At 40.6% G+C, this 19,689-nt stretch overlaps 4 protein-coding genes across 7 annotated transcripts; 1 reads left to right on the top strand and 3 right to left on the bottom strand.

Moving 5' to 3' along the window:
• Positions 1 to 153: 153 nt before the first annotated feature.
• On the bottom strand, positions 154 to 2,669 carry LOC108842348 (NAC domain-containing protein 82). Its single transcript, XM_057002814.1, has 6 exons — positions 2,553 to 2,669; positions 2,085 to 2,291; positions 1,821 to 2,008; positions 1,463 to 1,740; positions 906 to 1,370; positions 154 to 717 (listed from the first exon to the last, which is right to left on the bottom strand). The coding sequence occupies exons 3-6, from the start codon at positions 1,975 to 1,977 to the stop codon at positions 319 to 321; spliced, it is 1,299 nt and encodes a 432-aa protein (XP_056858794.1). The 5' UTR covers positions 1,978 to 2,008; positions 2,085 to 2,291; positions 2,553 to 2,669; the 3' UTR covers positions 154 to 318.
• Positions 2,670 to 3,535: 866 nt separating this feature from the next.
• On the bottom strand, positions 3,536 to 5,006 carry LOC108842351 (non-specific lipid transfer protein GPI-anchored 29). Of its 2 annotated transcripts, none has more exons than XM_056992102.1 (3): positions 4,596 to 5,006; positions 4,329 to 4,358; positions 3,536 to 3,869 (listed from the first exon to the last, which is right to left on the bottom strand). In XM_056992102.1, exons 1-3 carry the CDS (start codon positions 4,918 to 4,920, stop codon positions 3,721 to 3,723), a joined length of 504 nt encoding a protein of 167 aa, XP_056848082.1. In that variant the 5' UTR covers positions 4,921 to 5,006; the 3' UTR covers positions 3,536 to 3,720. The 2 variants fall into 2 exon arrangements, with proteins under 2 accessions (XP_056848082.1, XP_018470729.2); XM_018615227.2 differs by having other exon boundaries at positions 3,536 to 3,875; positions 4,596 to 4,995.
• A 680-nt stretch (positions 5,007 to 5,686) lies between these two features.
• On the bottom strand, positions 5,687 to 6,097 carry LOC108839129 (peroxidase 71-like). The gene has a single exon (XM_018611959.2). The coding sequence runs from the start codon at positions 6,095 to 6,097 to the stop codon at positions 5,687 to 5,689; it is 411 nt and encodes a 136-aa protein (XP_018467461.2).
• A 3,358-nt stretch (positions 6,098 to 9,455) lies between these two features.
• LOC130507946 (uncharacterized) lies at positions 9,456 to 14,763 on the top strand. Of its 3 annotated transcripts, XR_008942592.1 has the most exons (3): positions 13,282 to 13,584; positions 13,675 to 13,739; positions 14,626 to 14,763. XR_008942592.1 is itself a non-coding variant. In XM_057002815.1 (2 exons), the coding sequence occupies exons 1-2, from the start codon at positions 9,496 to 9,498 to the stop codon at positions 14,649 to 14,651; spliced, it is 318 nt and encodes a 105-aa protein (XP_056858795.1). In that variant the 5' UTR covers positions 9,456 to 9,495; the 3' UTR covers positions 14,652 to 14,745. The 3 variants fall into 3 exon arrangements, 1 of the variants encoding a protein (XP_056858795.1); XM_057002815.1 differs by lacking the exons at positions 13,282 to 13,584; positions 13,675 to 13,739 and adding an exon at positions 9,456 to 9,787 and having other exon boundaries at positions 14,626 to 14,745; XR_008942593.1 differs by lacking the exon at positions 13,675 to 13,739 and having other exon boundaries at positions 14,626 to 14,713.
• The last annotated feature ends 4,926 nt before the right edge of the window (positions 14,764 to 19,689 follow it).

Raw genomic sequence — 19,689 nt, forward strand, 5'->3', positions numbered from 1 at the left:
CAACTTTCTAAAAGTACCAAGGAAATACAGTAAAACTGTTTTTTCTAATAAACCAGTATATTTCTTAGCTTGCTATATTTAGCATTTAGTGCAACTTTTTTGATGATTTGTCATAGTTAATTCGATAAAAGAAATAAATATGGGCAAACCAAGAACAGCAAAATCATAATGTCATGATTTTAGAAAAATGAGAATCCAAAGTAGCAGAGACTGCTGATAATGGAGGATTTGGGACATAAAAGAGATGATGAAAAGTACGAACTAAAAGAAAACTTTTAGAAATATATACAAGGGTGATCATTGTTCAATGGTCTCTCTTCAATGCTTCTGTTGATTTGTGAAGACAAGCATTTCAGACATGGGAGTGGACCGAAATGGCTGAGGAGAATTCTTGGTTTCAAACCTCTTTTTCATGTCTGGTCCTTGTCCCATGGAAGCAGAGAAGCCATAAGGATCCTCATCATTAGCAGCAGTGGAGAAATCAAACTGGCCTTGATGGCTCAGATAAGAGTCACTGACATTACCAATCTGAGGTGGTGCTAATGGAGCGGTGAGATCTTGTAGATCCAAGTATAGCTCCGAGTTTTCAATTAGGTCGTAAGAGGGTGTCCTTGGCACGCTGGTGTGCTGCATATTGCTGAACTCTGGTAGTTCGCTGAATATGTCTTCTCCTTCTCCTAAGCAGATTGGAGCCGAGACATTGGGATCATGTCTCATCTGTAAAATGATAAACTATGAGGGACATGTACAGACACATCAAGAATTTATACAATTTAATCAAGAGGCGTAAAGATTCTTTTTGTTAAATAGAAAAGAAGCTTTTATTTAATGTTAACCAAGTTCCAATACCCACTAAGTTCATATATTATGGCTTAAGAAAAAGAAAAATGATGCCGAGCGCCTACCTCAGTGTTGTTGAACTCAGAGAAACGGAAGTACTCATCCTCATCAACAAATAAATCCAGTAGCATTGAATATAGGTCATCATCGTTGTTAGGAGCTTCAAGGGTCGGTGGTGCCAGAGAGGCAATGCTGTTAGAATCAAGAAGTGGTGCAGCAGCAGACAGAGGAGTGTTAGCCGCATCATTCAGTTGCGGAAGATCGCTGGCAGTTGTTGTAGCTTGTAGGAAGTCAGAGACGCACGATTCAGCTATCATGCCAACAAAACAATCCTTATTAGGGACATGCGAGGAGGACGCCACAACAAGACTGGTTTCTCCGTGAAGAACTGCCGGAGCGTTGGTAGCAGGAACACCAGTATCATGTTCCTCATCGCTCCAGTCCTCATCCTTATACGGAGCTCCGTACTGCGCTCCATTTCTAGGTCCCGGTCCATCTTTCTTGAATAGAACACACAGCACATAAGTATCCTGCAGACCAAAACAAAGAAACAATGATATAAAAGCTTTACATGAAATGGAAGAAGTTGAAATTACAAAGCCATTTTAAATAAGTATAATACCTGAGGAACATTCTTCTGTGTCAGAACCTTGTCTTCAAGCCTGTACTCATGCATAACCCAATCAGTCCGCTCCCCACGAGGTGACTTACCAAAATGATAAACCAGAGTCTTAATCTTTCCCGCAACTTCCCCATTGCACAGAACATCTCTCTCCTTCCCTGTGGTCTTCCAGTAACCACAGGCAGTAGCACGGTTTGCCCTAACTCCAGTTGAATATTTCTTTTCCCTTGGGCAGAAGAAGTGCCACTTCAGATCCCCACTCTTTATATACGACTTATCTGTAAAGACAGACTCGTAAGACAGAGAAAATAACTGAAACTTTTCATAACAAAACAAGAAGGGGTTTAGAAATGAGTACCAGGTAAATCAGAGGGTTCGAACTTGTAAATGTCGAGCTCAGCAATTGCATCAACGAGGAGCTTTTTCCCCAACACCTTCCTCTTCAAGTAGTATCTCACGAGCTCGACATCAGTGGGGTGAAACCGGAATCCAGGAGCCAGCTGAGTTTTCCCCATTGGGAGAGAGATCCAAAGGGGAAAACTTTGCACTATTGGTGACTGTTTCTTCAAGTTTACAGTAATAGAGACCAGCAAAAGCGAATACTTTGTAACCAAATCAAACAGAAAATTGCAGAGAAGCTAAGAAGAAAAGAGAAGAGAGAGAGAAAGAGAGAGAAAAGAGGGTGAGAGAGAAGGACTAAGTCCAGTGCCTGAACAAGATGATATGAAAGCACCACAACCTCCCCCTGCTCATGTAACCACAGGCGCACCAAAGAAAAGATGGGTTCTTCTTGCAGAGATCAACAGACATCTGGTGTGCAACTCAAAGCCTGTTGTTAAGACATTGAACAGACCAAATACAAAAAAGACTTGAACTTTACAACCAATTTAGATACTGAGAACACACAGCTGATGTAATAAAGACAAATCATCAAACCCAGAAAGAGTAAAACCCTAAAAATGAACCCTAATTTCAGAAATTACAGAAGAGAAAGAAACCCTAATTTCAGGGATCAAAAGGGAAAGGTAACATCACAATCGAAATCGAGAACATGGCGAAAAAGAATCAGAAACATTGATTGATTCCGTACCCGGTGAGAGGAGAATACTTGACGAGGCGGAGGAGACGATCGGCGCAAGGGGGAAGCGAGTGAGAGAGAGAGTCAAAGAGAGTGGCGTGAAAGAGAAGCCATAAGTGAAGAGAGGTTTGTTTATTGGTCTTGTTAGGGTTTATATACGACGGAGCTCGTTTACTAAATGAGTGGTGGGCCCATTTTCAATCAGGCCTCTACTGACTTACAAGGCCGTGAATTGCCTTACTTTTTACTTTTAACGTCAAATAATTGTTGAAAACAAATAATTGTAATTTTCATAAAATTTCTCTTTTTTTTTCTTTTTTTTTTTTGAAACTGGAATTTCTCTTTTCTCTCGTTTCTGATTTAGTAATTTTCTCTATACTGATACAAAATTTAACCTATGTTGAAAGATAGATATAATAAACTTCTTTACAGAAACGGTGATATATTCTGCACATGTAGTTTAGAATTAAAGTTTTGAAATTTTATATATGTTAGTCCCGTTTGAACTTTAAATAATAGTTAAGAACAAAGTTATATATCTTTTCTAACCTCAGATCATAAATTTAATCAGTAAAATGTTTTGAATATATGTACTGTAATATGTTATAGGTTTGTTTTAGTTTTCTACATTTGTGGCAGACATTTTTAAATATAATTTTATCTGTTCAAAACAATTATTAATATATTTATGATGTGTATAATATAATTCTACAGTTTGGCCTAGTTGAATAATTAATATGCATTGAAAATAGTTAATTATTATCTTTGAATTGACTATCAAAAAAAATATCTTTGAATTTTTTACCGAATTAAAACCAACCAGTTTTTGACCCAAAAATAACCAACAGTTTATATCACGTTGTGAGCTGCAAATCTATTACGAATTCCGGTTATAAATTAAACCGGGTTATATTGGTCATGTTTTCCTTCCTCTCTAGATCTGCCTCATATTTTGTTTGAGATTTTGTTAGATGATCCAGTGTGTCTAATTGTGATCCAATGTAACACAATCTTATAAATAATAACCGCTCAATTCAAATAAATAAAAACAACAAATGCGTGACAGAGCACACATTAAAACCAAGTCTTGATAATGTCATAGCTAAAAATAAGCTGTAGAACTCCATAGTTACTCACAAGATAAAAGCCAACTCTCAACTAAAGAAAAGGTATAGGGGTGTTAGATACGAGCGAACAATATGACCAATGCGCCGCTGATTGCAAATGACAAGACAGATATTGAAGATCCATGGTTACTATGAGATGGGCTTGGAGCTGGAGCAGTGCTCAAACCTGGTCCCAATCCTTTTGATGGTCCAGCTGCAGGAACTGGAGCTGTTACAAAAAGAAGTTAGTAGACGAAAGTCAAAACACATATATAATAAAGGTTGATACATCTACAGGCATGATTATTTGATTGTTTCTGGTTCATTTCATTGTTTCTTTCTTTTGTCACTTGTCAAAAACGGTATGATTTTGGTCATAGCTTAGCTCGTAACTAATAAAATGTATTTTAAAAAGGCCATTTTTATCATAATGGCTATTGACATTAAAATTCCCCTACTTTATTATAATAATAACGCCAATCAAAACATTTTTAACGCAAAGAAGTCCAAAGATCCAAAGCATAAAAATCAGAAAATTCACAGACCATGAAAATTACAATGGTGAAGAATAAGAAATTTGATCATTTATACAAAAGTAAATATTTTCAGATGGCATGCAAAAAAAAACAAAGAAACTAAAGAATGATTTACAATAAAATCAACAAAGGGAAAGAGAATATACCTGGCGCACTAGCAGGAGGTTTAGTAGACGCTGCAACAACAACACAACAAAAGATCTGTTAAAGGAGATCAAAAAATCTAACAAAAATATTTTATATAGAAACAACAACAACAAAAAGATCACTGTTAGAAGAGAGCAAGAGATTTAACCTAATATTATATACAATATAACAACAACAACAACAACAGCTAAAGATCTAATCTAATATTGTTATATACAAGAACAACTACAAAAGATCGTCTGCGAGATGATGAAGAAAAATCTCACATGAACAAGCAGACATCGGAGGGGCGTTAAGTTTGCAAGCAGCGGGAAGAGTAGCGGCTTTAGTGGTGTTCAGAGTGATTCCAAAGGCGCCACTGCTCTTCAACCCTTCGCACAGACATTCAGCTTTCGTTTCGAGCACGGTTTTGAGAACGGAGCAGCACTCGGTCGCGGGTTTATCCAGTTGGCTCCCGATCATCACGAAAGGCAAACATTTCGCCATGGTTGGGATCACGGCGGAGCACTCGACGGTGTTTCCGTTAACAGAAAGAGAGGAAACAGAGAGGAAGAGGAGGAGGAGAGGAAACGAGGCGGAGAATACGGCCATTGTTTGATTCTCTGTTGTTTTTATAACTCGTCTGATCACTAAGAGAGATGAGAAATGTGTAAGAATATGAGAAGGAGGTGGTGGTTATTTATATAGTTCTGAGGTTAGGTCCCCCGTTAAAACGGTGTAGTTTTCGTGTACGCGTTTAGTGATTATGGTATTCTCAATGAAATAACTTGCCATTTTAACTTGATTTGATTTTTATGTTGATCAACATTTGTCATTAAAGAGCTTAATTTTGAATAATTGATTTGTTACCTAATAAATATTGCTTTATTGGAAGAATATTGAACTAGAAACAAAGAGAAAGTCCAGAATATCTTCTTCACACGCTTTCCTTAAATTGTAGGATTTCGTTTTTCAAACTTTTAGCTGTAAAATATATACATTTTAGCTGTAAATTTACACACACAAAAAATGGCAAAACAACTAAAATATCTCAAGTATAATCTTCTATGTTTGTTTATAGAATAAGCATGAATACAACAAATCTTAAAGGAAAAAAATAAGAAGTGATTTAAGTTTTAGCTCTTTTAAGGTCAGATATGTTAAACCAAAAAATTGATAACAAAATAAATATTAAACCAAAATTTTCAGATACTACTATGGCACTTGATATCAAAAGGTAACAAAAATCATATAAATGTGAAAAGCAAAGGGATTACATTTTCAAAAGAAAAGGGATTTACACTACTAGGATCCATCCTTTCACCCACCTTGTACTAATCTTATCACCACACAGCATAATCGCTGTTTAATCAAAGGTTTAGTTAACCCTGGAACAATTCCGTCGAATCTCTCCATTTAACCCTGTCTTTACCTCGATTTCACTCATCCTAGCCATTGCCCTCATAAACACCGTCTGGAACCTCTTTCCAGTTACGAACTGCTGCATCATACGGTAAATGGTCGGAACGTTCAAAAGGCTCTGATCAATCTCGAGGACTGCACTTCCATTGAGTATGTTCTTGAAAATGGAGGTGTCGAACACGAGTGGGCTTCCCATGTCTAGAGCCACGCGGCTCAAACCGTTCCCGCCCATGGGACATGACTGCTGCAAGCTCGCCAAGAACATAGGGTTGATGCTTAAACCTATGAAGCTTCCGTTGATGCTGAGTAACCTATCCGTGATTACCTTGCAAGCCGCGGTTTCAATTGTGTGCGCTCCTGTGTTCATTAAAATTGTTGAGACCATATGTTGTTGTTTTATTTAAATAACTTTATCAGTGATGATATGCATTTGCAAACAGTGTCGGGCTAACATTATTTTTAATTATTTTTCATAACACTCTATACTCAAATAGAAGTCTATGTGACTATGTCCTTATTCTTAAGAATAATGCATAAATTTATATAATTTTTCTTATAATGTACTTCACATTACTAAAACTATCGCATCGTGATGACTGTTTTTTTTTTGTCTATGCTATAGACCGGATCTGATTGTAAAATATCAAAAACAATTGTAACTTGAGACTATTTTAGAGATTATTGGTATGCAACGATATTCTGAGTCTGTCTTCAAATGAACAACGAAATCATGATAAATAGTGTAATTTGTTCTGTAGTAAGATAAGAATTATATATAATATTACAAAATACAACAAACGTCGACTATATTCACCTGCTAAAAGATTACTCATAATCAGAAGAATAATGTACATTTTTACCACAACTTTTTATCTCAGCAAATAACAACATCACTGATACAGTTTTACAACAATTCTAGAGAGGATCCATTACATAATGAAACACTTTTATCACCGAACCCCGCGCTTGCGCGGGGTGTAACATCCCGGGCCCGGCCCAAAATGGAACCCGAGAACTGCAGGCCCAAGATAGTGAAACCCTACTCCAAAGCCCTCCCATCTCTTATAAAAGGGACATCACTCCTAGGGTTTCACCACAAGAGAGACAACAAGCGAAGCCCTGCCCGACTAGAACCTCGCCGCCGCCTCCCATCGTCGACGACCAGCCGCCGCCGCCGGTCACCGCCGCCCGCTCGCCAGCCACCGATCGTCCCGCTCGCAGCCCGAGCCGTCGATCCCGAGCCCCCAGTCGTCGCCTCCTTGATTCCTTTTCTTGTAACCTTCTCAGATCTGAACCTCAAGGTAATCTGGATCCCTAACCTTCTAAGTCATTGGGTATGACAAGATCTGAACCTAAATCCCATCTCCTTTCTTATGAATCCTTTGGATCAGATCCGGAGAGGTGACCAACTCGTTTCCACTTCCTAGAACCAGATCTACCCCTTCAAGAGACTAAGGTGAGGACTTGGTTGTGAACTCGTCTCATGTTGAATAGATGGTTCTGTCATAGTCACGTGTTAATCGGATCTGAATCATGTGTGTGTGTTGCTGCGGTTGTGGTAGCCTAGATGGCTTGTGTCGTGTGTTATGTGTTGATGAGTTGAAGCACCTAGAACTATTAGGATGCTGTAAATGAGAAATGAGAAGTGTTAAAGTATGTGGAAGTGGAAGTGAAAGTGAATGTTAAAGTGAATGAGGTTGAGTAAAGTGAAAGTGGTTAATAACGAGAATGAGTTGAGAATGTGAAAGATGAATGTCAATGAGTTGCTTGTAGTCCTGTTTGGACCACCGAGAACGGGTGGGCGTCTAGAGTCTAGGATGTGATGTGTTGTGAACCGTGGGACAGTAGCCTAACACGAGGTACCCACGGGGAGTAAAGAGTTGAGCCTACCGCGAGATGCGGGATATAAGAAGTGCCTACCGCGAGATGCGGGATATAAGAAGTGCCTACCGCGAGATGCGGGATATAAAATGATGTAAGTGGCGCCTAGGATCGAGTCGAGTCAATGCCGAGTCGTGGCATAATTATGGCTATTATGACCGAGGGGCGGACAGCGCCGATGGGCCAACGTGCTGCAACTCGGATAGCCATTTAGGAAGCTGGAGAGGGGGACGGTTTTCCCGAGAGAGGGCACCCCTTCCAGGATAGGCCGGCACGTGGGGGGACGTCCGTAAACGGCTATAGGTCCTTATGTCTAGGTTGATTGATTGTGTAGGTTGCTGTGTGGTTTAGTACTTCTTAACTTGTAACTGTGTTGACTGCTATTGGGCTTGAGTGGGTTCGTGGGTTCCTAGAGCCTGCCCTCACTGAGTATTCTGTACTCACCCCCTCTTTCATTTCAGGTACGGCTGGGAGGGAGCAGGAGTAGGAGTCCGTATGGTGCCAGTTGTTTTTCAAGTTCTTTTACTTTTCGAACTATTTCCATTTGAGTTTTTTTTTCGTCTTTGGATAACCTATCCTCGAGTTAAGTTTCGGTTTTGTGTAAGACTATCTTGATTTTAATAAAGAGTTTTTGAATGATTCGGAAAAGAGACCGGTTTATAAATGATCCTCGGGACAGGGATGTTACAATTGGTATCAGAGCCAGGTTAAACCCGCCGGTGCTGTCCCGGGTGGGTATGGAAAGCATCTTTAGGAAAGTTTGGGTTGCAAATGTTTTCAAACGTTGTGAAAGGATTTAAAAAAAAAAAAAAAAAAAAAAAGGGGAAACCTTGTTGTAGAAAAGTAAAGGCACCACTCGGACCGAAACTCCTAGCTTGCCCGGTAAGCAAACCGAATCAATCAAAGCTTGATCTAATGCCCGCTTCATTGTTGCAGGATGCCTCCTAAGAGAGCCGCACCAGTAGTTGGAACTGCCCAGCGAAACGCACGACGGGCTACTCGGTCCGCGTCCCAGGCCTCCAGCGAGGCGGAAAGCCAGAATGGAGGCGCACCCGCAAATGGGAACCCCGCAGGCGGACCAAACGTGGTGAACGCAGCGATCCTGGAGGAGCTGCGAAGGTACCGGGAAGCCTACGGGGGACAACTCCCCAACGGCGAAGCTGCAGCAGGGGCCGGAGCCGTCCCGATACCACCTGCGGTGGACCAGAACCCGTTACCACCGCCACCTCCCCCACCAGTGGCCCCTGTGGTGGTACCTGCTCAAGGACCTACGTATTGGGACATGATGAGACATATGCGAAACATGCAGATGGAGTTCTTCAGTGGGAAGGCGGATGCCATTCTTGCTGACAACTGGCGACGACAACTGGAGAGAAACTTTGCATCGGCTCGGTGCCCGCCAGAATTCCGCAGAGACCTCGCAGTCCACCACCTCAAGGATGACGCCCTGGTTTGGTGGGAAGGAGTGGTCGAAAGCTCTCACGGGATACGCATGACATATGATGATTTCTTGGAGGAGTTCAACGGGAAGTACTTCCCTTTGGAAGCCTTGGATCAGATGGAAAGCAAGTTTCAGGACATTCGTCAAGGATCGAGGAATGTGAGAGAGTATGGGGATGAGTTCCACAAGCTCCGAAGATTTGCTGGGCACTATCTGAACGACCGGGAGCTGGTCCGTCGGTTCCTGAAGGGTATGCGGATCGAGCTCAGGAACAGCTGTAATGTGCGGGATTACCGCAACGTCCACGAACTGATCGAAAAGGCTGCGGAACAGGAGGCAGGGTTGGAAGAAGAACGGAGACAACACCAAGCCGCCCAGAATCGGGGCACTAAACGAACCCGAGATGCGGCACCAGCCAATGAAGTCGCCCCGACAAGAACCCCATGCAGGAGGTGCGGGCGAATACACCCCGGGGAATGCCGGTGGGAGTGTGTTACAACTGCGCCCAACCAGGACACATCTCGAGAGATTGTCCGAATGAAAGACAGGGACGCCAGGGAGCGGGTCCTAGAGTGCGATGTCACCGTTGCGGGCAGGAAGGACATGTCATCAGAGACTGCCGAGCACCGCCGGGAGGAAATGCGGGAGGGGTGCAGCCACAACAGCAGAGAGAGCAGGCTGGGAGACCCCGAGCTTACGCGGCTGAAGGCCGTGAAGGGCCTGAACCGATCGCGGGTAAGTCCTACACTCTAAAGATATCTTGCCCTTGCTTGCAAATAGTCTGTTGGTCGGAATGCTTAGCATTAGTATCGTGTAGGATCTGTCGCGGTCGGAGGAGTGGCGGCGTTCACTCTTTTCGATACCGGGGCCACCCATAGTTTTGTGAGCCCTAACCTTACTCGCGAATGGACTTTTACGGGGAGCTATAACACCAAGGTCACAGGGGTCGAAACTGCGGGGAAAGAGAGGATAACGACTAGCGGGAAGTATGAAGAGGTGCCGGTGGTCCTCGCAGGCATCAACCTACCCGCGGACCTGCTGGAATTGGAGCTCGGACGATACGAAGTGATTTTGGGGATGGACTGGCTAGCCCAGCATGGGGCCATCGTTGATTGTGCCAAGACATGTGTGCGGATTCCGCTAGACGGGAGGCAGATCGTGTACCGAGGGATGAAGACTAGGACTGGGGTGTCAGTTATCTCGATGGTTCAAGCCGAGGAAGCAATCCGGAAGGGTAGTGAGGCCTTTCTGGCCACCATAGAGATGGTGGAAGAGACGGAAGCGCCAGACCTAGAAAATATTGCAGTGGCGGCGGAGTATGCAGACGTGTTCGAACCATTGCGGGGACCCCCACCCCACCGGAGTAATGCTTTCACGATCGAACTAGAACCCGGAACCGCTCCGGTATCCAAGGCACCCTACCGTCTGGCACCCGCAGAAATGGCGGAGCTCAAGAAGCAATTGGAAGAGTTAGTAGAGAAGGGATTCATACGCCCGAGCAGCTCACCGTGGGGCGCGCCAGTGCTGTTCGTGAAGAAAAAGGATGGGAGCCTTCGACTATGTATAGATTACCGAGGATTGAACAAGGTGACCGTCAAGAACAAGTATCCCCTTCCCCGCATAGATGAACTTTTGGACCAGTTAGGAGGAGCCACCTGGTTCTCAAAGATTGACCTCGCATCGGGGTACCACCAAATTCCCATCCATGAGGAGGATGTTAGGAAGACGGCTTTCCGTACCCGGTACGGGCATTATGAATTCGTGGTAATGCCTTTCGGCCTAACCAATGCTCCAGCAGCCTTCATGGGATTAATGAACAACATCTTCAGAGAGTGTCTGGACCACTGCGTAATCGTCTTCATCGACGACATTTTGATATACTCTAAAAGCCGAGAGGAACACGAGCAACATCTGAGACTGGTGTTGGACAAGCTGAGAGAACACCAGTTGTATGCCAAACTCAGTAAGTGCCGTTTTTGGCAACGGAAGATCGGATTCTTGGGGCATGTGATTTCGGAGGCCGGCGTAGAGGTGGACCCCGAGAAAATAGAAGCAATCGTGAAATGGCCCACGCCCGGTACTGCCACCGACATCCGGAGTTTTCTCGGGTTAGCAGGATACTATCGAAAGTTCGTTGAAGGGTTCGCGGCAACAGCTAAACCACTCACCCGCCTTACGGGTAAGGAGGCTAAGTTCATGTGGTCGGAAGCATGCGAAGAGGGGTTCAAACGACTGAAGGAGGCTCTGACCCAAGCCCCGGTATTGGTACTACCGAGACCAGGAGTACCCTACACCGTGTACACCGATGCGTCGGGTATGGGGTTGGGCTGTGTACTCATGCAAGAAGGACGGGTGATTGCCTATGCATCCAGACAGCTCCGGAAACACGAGATTAATTACCCGACTCATGACCTCGAATTGGCAGCAGTAGTGTTTGCCCTTAAGATCTGGCGATCCTACCTGTATGGAGAGAAAGTACAAGTGTACACGGACCATAAGAGCCTGAAATATGTGTTCACCCAGGGAGACCTGAACTTGCGGCAGCGCAGGTGGATGGAGTTACTAGCGGATTATGACCTGAGCATCGATTACCATCCCGGGAAAGCTAACCTAGTGGCGGATGCCTTAAGCCGAAGGAAAGCAGATGTGTCAGGGGCAAAGGAAGCTCAAGAGCTAGTTGCGGCCCTAGCGAACTTACGCCTCTGTGCGACGACAGTGGACGAAGACGGGGCAGGATTGGAGGCTGTGGAGCAAGCCGACTTGCTCAGTCGCATTAAGGAGGCTCAGGAATCAGACAACACCCTGCGGGGAATGGTGGACAAAGAAGTGGTAGGATACCGAGTAACCGGTAATGGAACCGTTATGTTTAGAGGACGGGTGTGCGTACCAAGTGGGGGAGACCTGAGGACCGAAGTGTTGAGACAGGCTCACCAGTCGCGATTCTCGATTCATCCTGGAAAGACGAAGATGTATCAGGACCTGAAACAGTATTATCATTGGGAAGGGATAAAGAAAGACGTGGGCGATTGGATATCCCGGTGTCAGACCTGCCAGCGGGTCAAGGCGGAACGGGGAGTCCCCGGGGAAATGGGATATGGTGACAATGGACTTTGTTACGGGATTACCGAGGACCTCCGGAAACAAAGACGCAGTGTGGGTTATAGTCGACCGCCTGACCAAATCAGCGCATTTCCTACCAATCAAAACCACAGATAAGACAGAGGATCTGGCGCGGGAGTACTTGAACACAATCGTGAGGCTGCACGGGGTACCGGTGAGTATAGTGTCCGACAGAGACCCCAAGTTCACCTCCAACTTCTGGCAGGCCTTCCAAAAGGCATTGGGGACCAAAGTCCACCTGAGTACCGCATACCACCCCCAAACAGACGGACAGTCCGAGCGAACCATCAGGACACTAGAGGACCTACTCCGGTCAAGTGTCCTGGATTGGGGAGGAAGGTGGGGCGAACATCTACCCCTGGTTGAATTTTCCTACAATAACAGCTACCACGCAAGTATTGAAATGTCCCCCTACGAGGCATTATATGGTCGACCATGTCGTACCCCCTTGTGTTGGACCGAAGTGGAGGGGGAACGAGCTATGACACCTGAACTGGTCAGGGAAACGGTGGAACAAGTGGAACTACTCAAGGAGAAGTTGAAGGAAGCGCATGACCGACAGAGGAGTTACGCGGACAAGCGGAGGAAGGATTTAGAATTTGCAGTGGGAGATGAGGTGTACCTAAAGATGAGGATTTTCCGAGGGAGCGACCCAAACCGGAAGTTGAAAAAGTTGAGGCCTAGGTATATGGGCCCATACGTGATTACGGAAAAGATTGGTGCGGTTGCATACCGGTTGGATTTACCCCTGGAACTCTCAGATTTCCACGACGTGTTTCACGTGTCGGTACTGCGAAGAGTAGTACGAGAACCCGAACTGATCCTACCGCAACCACCTGAGGATGCGCAAAAGAATCTCACCCTGATCAGCAAGCCCGTAAAAATTGTGGAAGAGAAAGAAGTAAACCATCGGGGGAGAAAGACGAGAATGGTGCTAGTCCGTTGGGAAAGGGACGGAATCTATGAGGATGTGTGGGAACCCGAATCGCAACTACGGAATGGTCACCCCGGAATGTTTGAGGACCGAGAAAGGAATTGGGAGGAAACCCAGAATTCGGGGACGAATTCATCCCAAGTGGGGGAGAGTTGTAACATCCCGGGCCCGGCCCAAAATGGAACCCGAGAACTGCAGGCCCAAGAGAGTGAAACCCTACTCCAAAGCCCTCCCATCTCTTATAAAAGGGACATCACTCCTAGGGTTTCACCACAAGAGAGACAACAAGCGAAGCCCTGCCCGACTAGAACCTCGCCGCCGCCTCCCATCGTCGACGACCAGCCGCCGCCGCCGGTCACCGCCGCCCGCTCGCCAGCCACCGATCGTCCCGCTCGCAGCCCGAGCCGTCGATCCCGAGCCCCCAGTCGTCGCCTCCTTGATTCCTTCTCTTGTAACCTTCTCAGATCTGAACCTCAAGGTAATCTGGATCCCTAACCTTCTAAGTCATTGGGTATGACAAGATCTGAACCTAAATCCCATCTCCTTTCTTATGAATCCTTTGGATCAGATCCGGAGAGGTGACCAACTCGTTTCCACTTCCTAGAACCAGATCTACCCCTTCAAGAGACTAAGGTGAGGACTTGGTTGTGAACTCGTCTCATGTTGAATAGATGGTTCTGTCATAGTCACGTGTTAATCGGATCTGAATCATGTGTGTGTGTTGCTGCGGTTGTGGTAGCCTAGATGGCTTGTGTCGTGTGTTATGTGTTGATGAGTTGAAGCACCTAGAACTATTAGGATGCTGTAAATGAGAAATGAGAAGTGTTAAAGTATGTGGAAGTGGAAGTGAAAGTGAATGTTAAAGTGAATGAGGTTGAGTAAAGTGAAAGTGGTTAATAACGAGAATGAGTTGAGAATGTGAAAGATGAATGTCAATGAGTTGCTTGTAGTCCTGTTTGGACCACCGAGAACGGGTGGGCGTCTAGAGTCTAGGATGTGATGTGTTGTGAACCGTGGGACAGTAGCCTAACACGAGGTACCCACGGGGAGTAAAGAGTTGAGCCTACCGCGAGATGCGGGATATAAGAAGTGCCTACCGCGAGATGCGGGATATAAGAAGTGCCTACCGCGAGATGCGGGATATAAAATGATGTAAGTGGCACCTAGGATCGAGTCGAGTCAATGCCGAGTCGTGGCATAATTATGGCTATTATGACCGAGGGGCGGACAGCGCCGATGGGCCAACGTGCTGCAACTCGGATAGCCATTTAGGAAGCTGGAGAGGGGGACGGTTTTCCCGAGAGAGGGCACCCCTTCCAGGATAGGCCGGCACGTGGGGGGACGTCCGTAAACGGCTATAGGTCCTTATGTCTAGGTTGATTGATTGTGTAGGTTGCTGTGTGGTTTAGTACTTCTTAACTTGTAACTGTGTTGACTGCTATTGGGCTTGAGTGGGTTCGTGGGTTCCTAGAGCCTGCCCTCACTGAGTATTCTGTACTCACCCCCTCTTTCATTTCAGGTACGGCTGGGAGGGAGCAGGAGTAGGAGTCCGTATGGTGCCAGTTGTTTTTCAAGTTCTTTTACTTTTCGAACTATTTCCATTTGAGTTTTTTTTTCGTCTTTGGATAACCTATCCTCGAGTTAAGTTTCGGTTTTGTGTAAGACTATCTTGATTTTAATAAAGAGTTTTTGAATGATTCGGAAAAGAGACCGGTTTATAAATGATCCTCGGGACAGGGATGTTACACGGGGGATCCGCACCTAGTAATACTAGTAGACAACAAATAAAATACGCAAATGGTGTTATACTTTACTGACCTACGAGAGCAACGAGTTCTTCAGTGTTAAACCCGAATTTAGCAAATATTCTGAGCGTCTCAATGAAGACATCAGTCTGAGACGGGAGGCTTTTGACGTTGGCTGCCAATGAAACTTTTCCATCTTTACGTCCTAGCTTTACTTCCCAGCAAGGTCCCATCGTCTGTATTACTGTATATGCAGGCAGGTTAATTGTATGTCCGCACATAAAGATTAGGTAGTAATATAAGTAAGTTCGTTTTTTGTCAAAAAGTTTCCATATTGATATTTTTTGAGTTTTCGTTATATGCAGATCTATCTTATTAAAACATAAACATTACAACTTTTTCTAGATGGATTTTAAAGGTGAACCTCTTATATTTAAATTAAACAGCATCCCTTATTTATAATACATACCATATACGGTTTCCATATATTATTACATATGGATTTAATACGTACCATTATTACATGTCGATTTATATACTAAGAATATAATACGTACCATTGCTCTGAAACTAAATCTTACAATTATATTGCAATTATACATAATTCACCTGTTTGTCCATATTGCAATTATATATAATATATAGATATAATATATAGATACCATTCCTATGAAATACGTATCATTCATCTGTTTGTCCATATTGAAATTATATATAATATATATATAGTAAGAATACTAAGATACATATGAATCATCACATACATAGAAATTAGATACTAATATATCAGATCAACTCAAATGTGCAACTATAATCCCTGCCATGATCATATACAAATTAGACATAGTATTTGTAATAAAACCATCATGCTCACACTCATCCAGCTTCTTAAGATTGGTCCACATTGCAATTATATATAATTCATCTGTTTGTCCATATTGCAACTATATATAATTCATCTTAAGATTGGTCCATATTGTTCCTTTAAAAAATTGAATCTCTCAATTCTAAAATATACACTAAATAATCTTTTAAAGAAAAACCATTTCTCCAAGTTGATTTAACATGCCTATAATATCAGATTTAATAATATCGCAAGTTTTAAAAATCAGTTATAGAAATATTCTTCTCCAAGTTTATTCTATCAAACCTAAAATCTAGGAAACAATAAAATCGATGTTCTTAGTATTTACTATGGTTAATGTAATTGATTATCGGATATTCCTTTCCTTTAAAAATACAGTCAATATTCTTTTATAGAAAAACCCTTCTCCAAATTGTTTAAATAATCAGTTATGGAAAATCTCCTTCTCCAAGTATATTTTATCCAAGCGAAAATCTAGGAGTCGATCAAATTGTGATATTTTTATTTATTATGGTTGATTTAATTGAATGTGAAATATTCTTTTTCACCTCACAAAAATTTGTCTATAAATACTCGACTTCTTATTCATCATACGACATTCACAAAAACTCCCAAATAAACACAATGTCGAAACTATCACTTTAGTTATGATAGATGGTGTGAAACCTTTAAGAAACAATTGGAAAATTCGAGTTAAAGTTCTTCATTGTTGGAAACAAAACACCGGTTTTGGAGACGACACATTTGAGTGCATCCTCTCAGATGAATCTGTACTTGCATTTGTTTCAGCTTTTATAAGTTTTTTTCTATTCTATTGGTTTATAAATCTGTTTTTTTCTGTTTTATATGGTGTAAAGATTGCAGCAGCGTGCCAAAAGAATCACATTAGTACACATTGTTTATTTAAACACATTTTTATTTCTCAAAATTTAAAATTAATACACATAGCAATCATGTATAACATTTTAGTATGAATAAAGATAAAAAAAAATTAACACCCGCTCGGTCGAGCGGGTCAAGATCTAGTTTTACAATTAAGATCAGTACACGCTAGTCCACTTAGGACCAAATATCTGAAAATTTTGTTTTTGTTGATAGATAAATTATATTCAACAAAAAAATATCCAATAAAACTGTTTTACAAATATGTATACGTATCTTTAAGTTTTACCTATACATTTTTTTTCTGATTTGTCAAATTCATTAGATCTATCATAGTTAAAATAACTAAAACGTTAATCATACAACGGAATTTCATCTTTGAACATATATTCTCACAAAACGTATCGTTGCGATATATATACATTTTCTATATATTTTCAGGTGAATAATCCCTTTTCTATTATTTGAGGAGACCACTTTTAAAAGAAACCTTTAGTTCATGTGTTTATTACAAGTGTACCATTTCTTATGTGGCAACTCCACAAGCCCTCTCACCTAATCTATTTAAAAAACTTTAGTTAACTAGAGTAATTACATAACATGCCATTGATCAAAACATTATTATTTAACTAAACATTTGTATAGTCCCTTAAATTACTTTAACTTTGCCAACATTCATATCACATATATACACATATATACGTATCACATCTATAAAGTTGTAATCATTTATATGACATCACATATATATGTATCACATCACATACTGGTCTAATTTTTTATTCAACATGAATCTAGATGGTTACATGTTGTTCTAATTTTTTTATACAAAATGAATATAGATGGTTACGTATTGGTCTAATTTTTTTATTCAAAATGAATTTTATATTCAAAATAAAAAGGTTATTACGTGTATATTTTTGAATCTAAAATTATTTTATACACTATGTGTATTGACTATGTGTTTGAATCTAAAATAACATCAGTCTAAATCCTATACATATGTCCCATATTAACGACATAAACTAATTCATGCATTGATTTATTCTATAAAAAAATTCTTAGTAAATATTATTTATTTATTTTTAGCAACTTTCCATAAATATAGGAATAGTGATTAATCGATTTTGTACGCTATTGGAAAGGAAATATATGATCACCTTAAATCTGCAATGGTTCTTATCAAAGTTTCATAGTGAATTTTACCAAAATCGTTTTCGTGAACATAATGGTGGAAGTCTTTTTCTATATAACATAGTCGTTGACCACCACTATTTTATGCATTATTTATAACAGTTTTTTTATACAAGTTCGGGGTTAAATAAACAAATTTATTTGTTATCTGAAGGAGATGCCGTGTAATTGTGCCAGCTAACAAATATTGGTTATATTTCATGAATAAATCATATAACATATATATCTATATTTTACGATTTATGTTTCTATGATAAAAAGGGATGATCAATCGCATTTACTCTCACGACTGAATCAAAATAATGTTAGATTTGTATTCACTTGCCAGTAACAATTGATTTAAATTTGTTTTCTACCAGTTTTCTATATTTCATCTTTCTGATTAATTTTATACATGAATTTCTTATAATTTAAATAACATGTTTCCTATAATATCTCTGCATTTATCTTTGGCAATCATGATTGATTTTTTTTGTTTGAATTCACATTATATTGACAAAAGTCGTGTAATACTTGCTGCATAAATTTAATCTTTGAAATAATGTAATTAATGCAATATTGAGGCAAATTGATAAGTTTAAAAATGTAGGAAACTTAAATCTTGGAATCAGACTAATATGGTAACAACTAATTGATCTCTCAATCACATTATACACTTTCCGTTTAATAAAGCCGTGTAATTTATATTTCTCACTATAAATATATTGTTCGATAAGAGTGAAATTCATTAGACTCTGGAAGCAGTACACGTCTTTTGGTGGAAAGACCATAGAAATAGTTTTCGTGGATGCTAAAGTAAGTTGTTTTTTGTATATAGTTTCATAAAATATCGATATTGTAATTTGTTTTGTATCTGATGCCCACATTTTTTTTAGGAAGATAAGATCCATGCTTTCAATTAAAAGGAACTGGTGCACCAGTTTGAACCTTTCTTCATCCAAGAATGTTCCAAACTTTTTTTTAATTTCTCTTTGACCCCCTCATACGGTTCTTACCAGACAACCAACCACCTTTACAAGATTGTTTCTTTTCCTACCACCAGGGTTTGAAACTGTGAAGATCTCCCAAACCAACTCTCTGGCCTTCAACATGTGACCTATCGTTCGATATTAGATGGAACATTCTATCCTGATTTTTTAGTTGGTAAGTGATCATTATCTATATCTAAATTTAAAAAAGTTATACTTACTAATATTTTTATGCAAAGATACCCAGAAGAAACTGTACCAATTATCGTTTATACATATATAATTTAATTGATGATTTGAAAATATATTTATAAATTGAATAAGCAGATATAATTGGTATAGTTTCTTAACTAATTGGACAATATTAAATTTAGTCCTTGCAATCCCTTAATTTAAGCCTAATATTTTTAACTAAGCAATCAACATTAATACTAACATGCAAATAATTTTGACCGTATAAATTATTAGATTCTTTAATATGTTCAAATACCATAGTCAATATTGTTTCTTATTTGTTTATTTTAGTTATAATACTTTTGAAAAATTTAAAATTTAAAATAAAAGTTATGGATTATTAGGATTAAAGTTTTGGCATAGACTATTCATTTTCTTTCAAATCGAGGTGGAATTAACCATGTCAGTTATTAATATGTTATTGAGTTAATGTTTACTAAGTAAATAAAAAATAAATCTAAAACCAATTAATATCAGTTTCCAAATATTCTAAACTATATTGAAAATAATAATTGACTTGGTCGATGATTTTTAAATTTATTTATTTCAGTTTAGATTTAAAATAAAATAAAAAATTCTAGAACCAGCTAAAGTACAAATGTATATATAAATCTTTATGTTATTATAAAAAGTTAGTGATCTATATAGTATATGTTCTAAGTATTTTTTATTCTATTTCAATCAATTTCTGACTA

This window comes from Raphanus sativus, chromosome 2, assembly GCF_000801105.2.
Source record: "Raphanus sativus cultivar WK10039 chromosome 2, ASM80110v3, whole genome shotgun sequence".
Classification (NCBI taxonomy): domain Eukaryota; kingdom Viridiplantae; phylum Streptophyta; class Magnoliopsida; order Brassicales; family Brassicaceae; genus Raphanus; species Raphanus sativus.

What these genes read in the sequence shown, in the direction of transcription:
- LOC108842348 (XM_057002814.1), bottom strand. Translation starts at nt 1,977, where the DNA reads ATGGGGAAAACTCAGCTGGCTCCTGGATTCCGGTTTCACCCCACTGAT. An exon ending in CACAGAAGAATGTTCCTCAG is followed by an intron (nt 1,371 to 1,462) that starts GTATTATACTTA and finishes TTTGGTCTGCAG; the next exon opens with GATACTTATGTGCTGTGTGT. An exon ending in CTGAGTTCAACAACACTGAG is followed by an intron (nt 718 to 905) that starts GTAGGCGCTCGG and finishes ATCATTTTACAG; the next exon opens with ATGAGACATGATCCCAATGT.
- LOC108842351 (XM_018615227.2), bottom strand. Translation starts at nt 4,920, where the DNA reads ATGGCCGTATTCTCCGCCTCGTTTCCTCTCCTCCTCCTCTTCCTCTCT. An exon ending in TCCGATGTCTGCTTGTTCAT is followed by an intron (nt 4,359 to 4,595) that starts GTGAGATTTTTC and finishes TTGTTGTTGCAG; the next exon opens with CGTCTACTAAACCTCCTGCT. An exon ending in ACCTCCTGCTAGTGCGCCAG is followed by an intron (nt 3,876 to 4,328) that starts GTATATTCTCTT and finishes TTTTTGTAACAG; the next exon opens with CTCCAGTTCCTGCAGCTGGA.
- LOC108839129 (XM_018611959.2), bottom strand. Translation starts at nt 6,097, where the DNA reads ATGAACACAGGAGCGCACACAATTGAAACCGCGGCTTGCAAGGTAATC.
- LOC130507946 (XM_057002815.1), top strand. Translation starts at nt 9,496, where the DNA reads ATGCAGGAGGTGCGGGCGAATACACCCCGGGGAATGCCGGTGGGAGTG. An exon ending in AGGGCCTGAACCGATCGCGG is followed by an intron (nt 9,788 to 14,625) that starts GTAAGTCCTACA and finishes CTTTCATTTCAG; the next exon opens with GTACGGCTGGGAGGGAGCAG.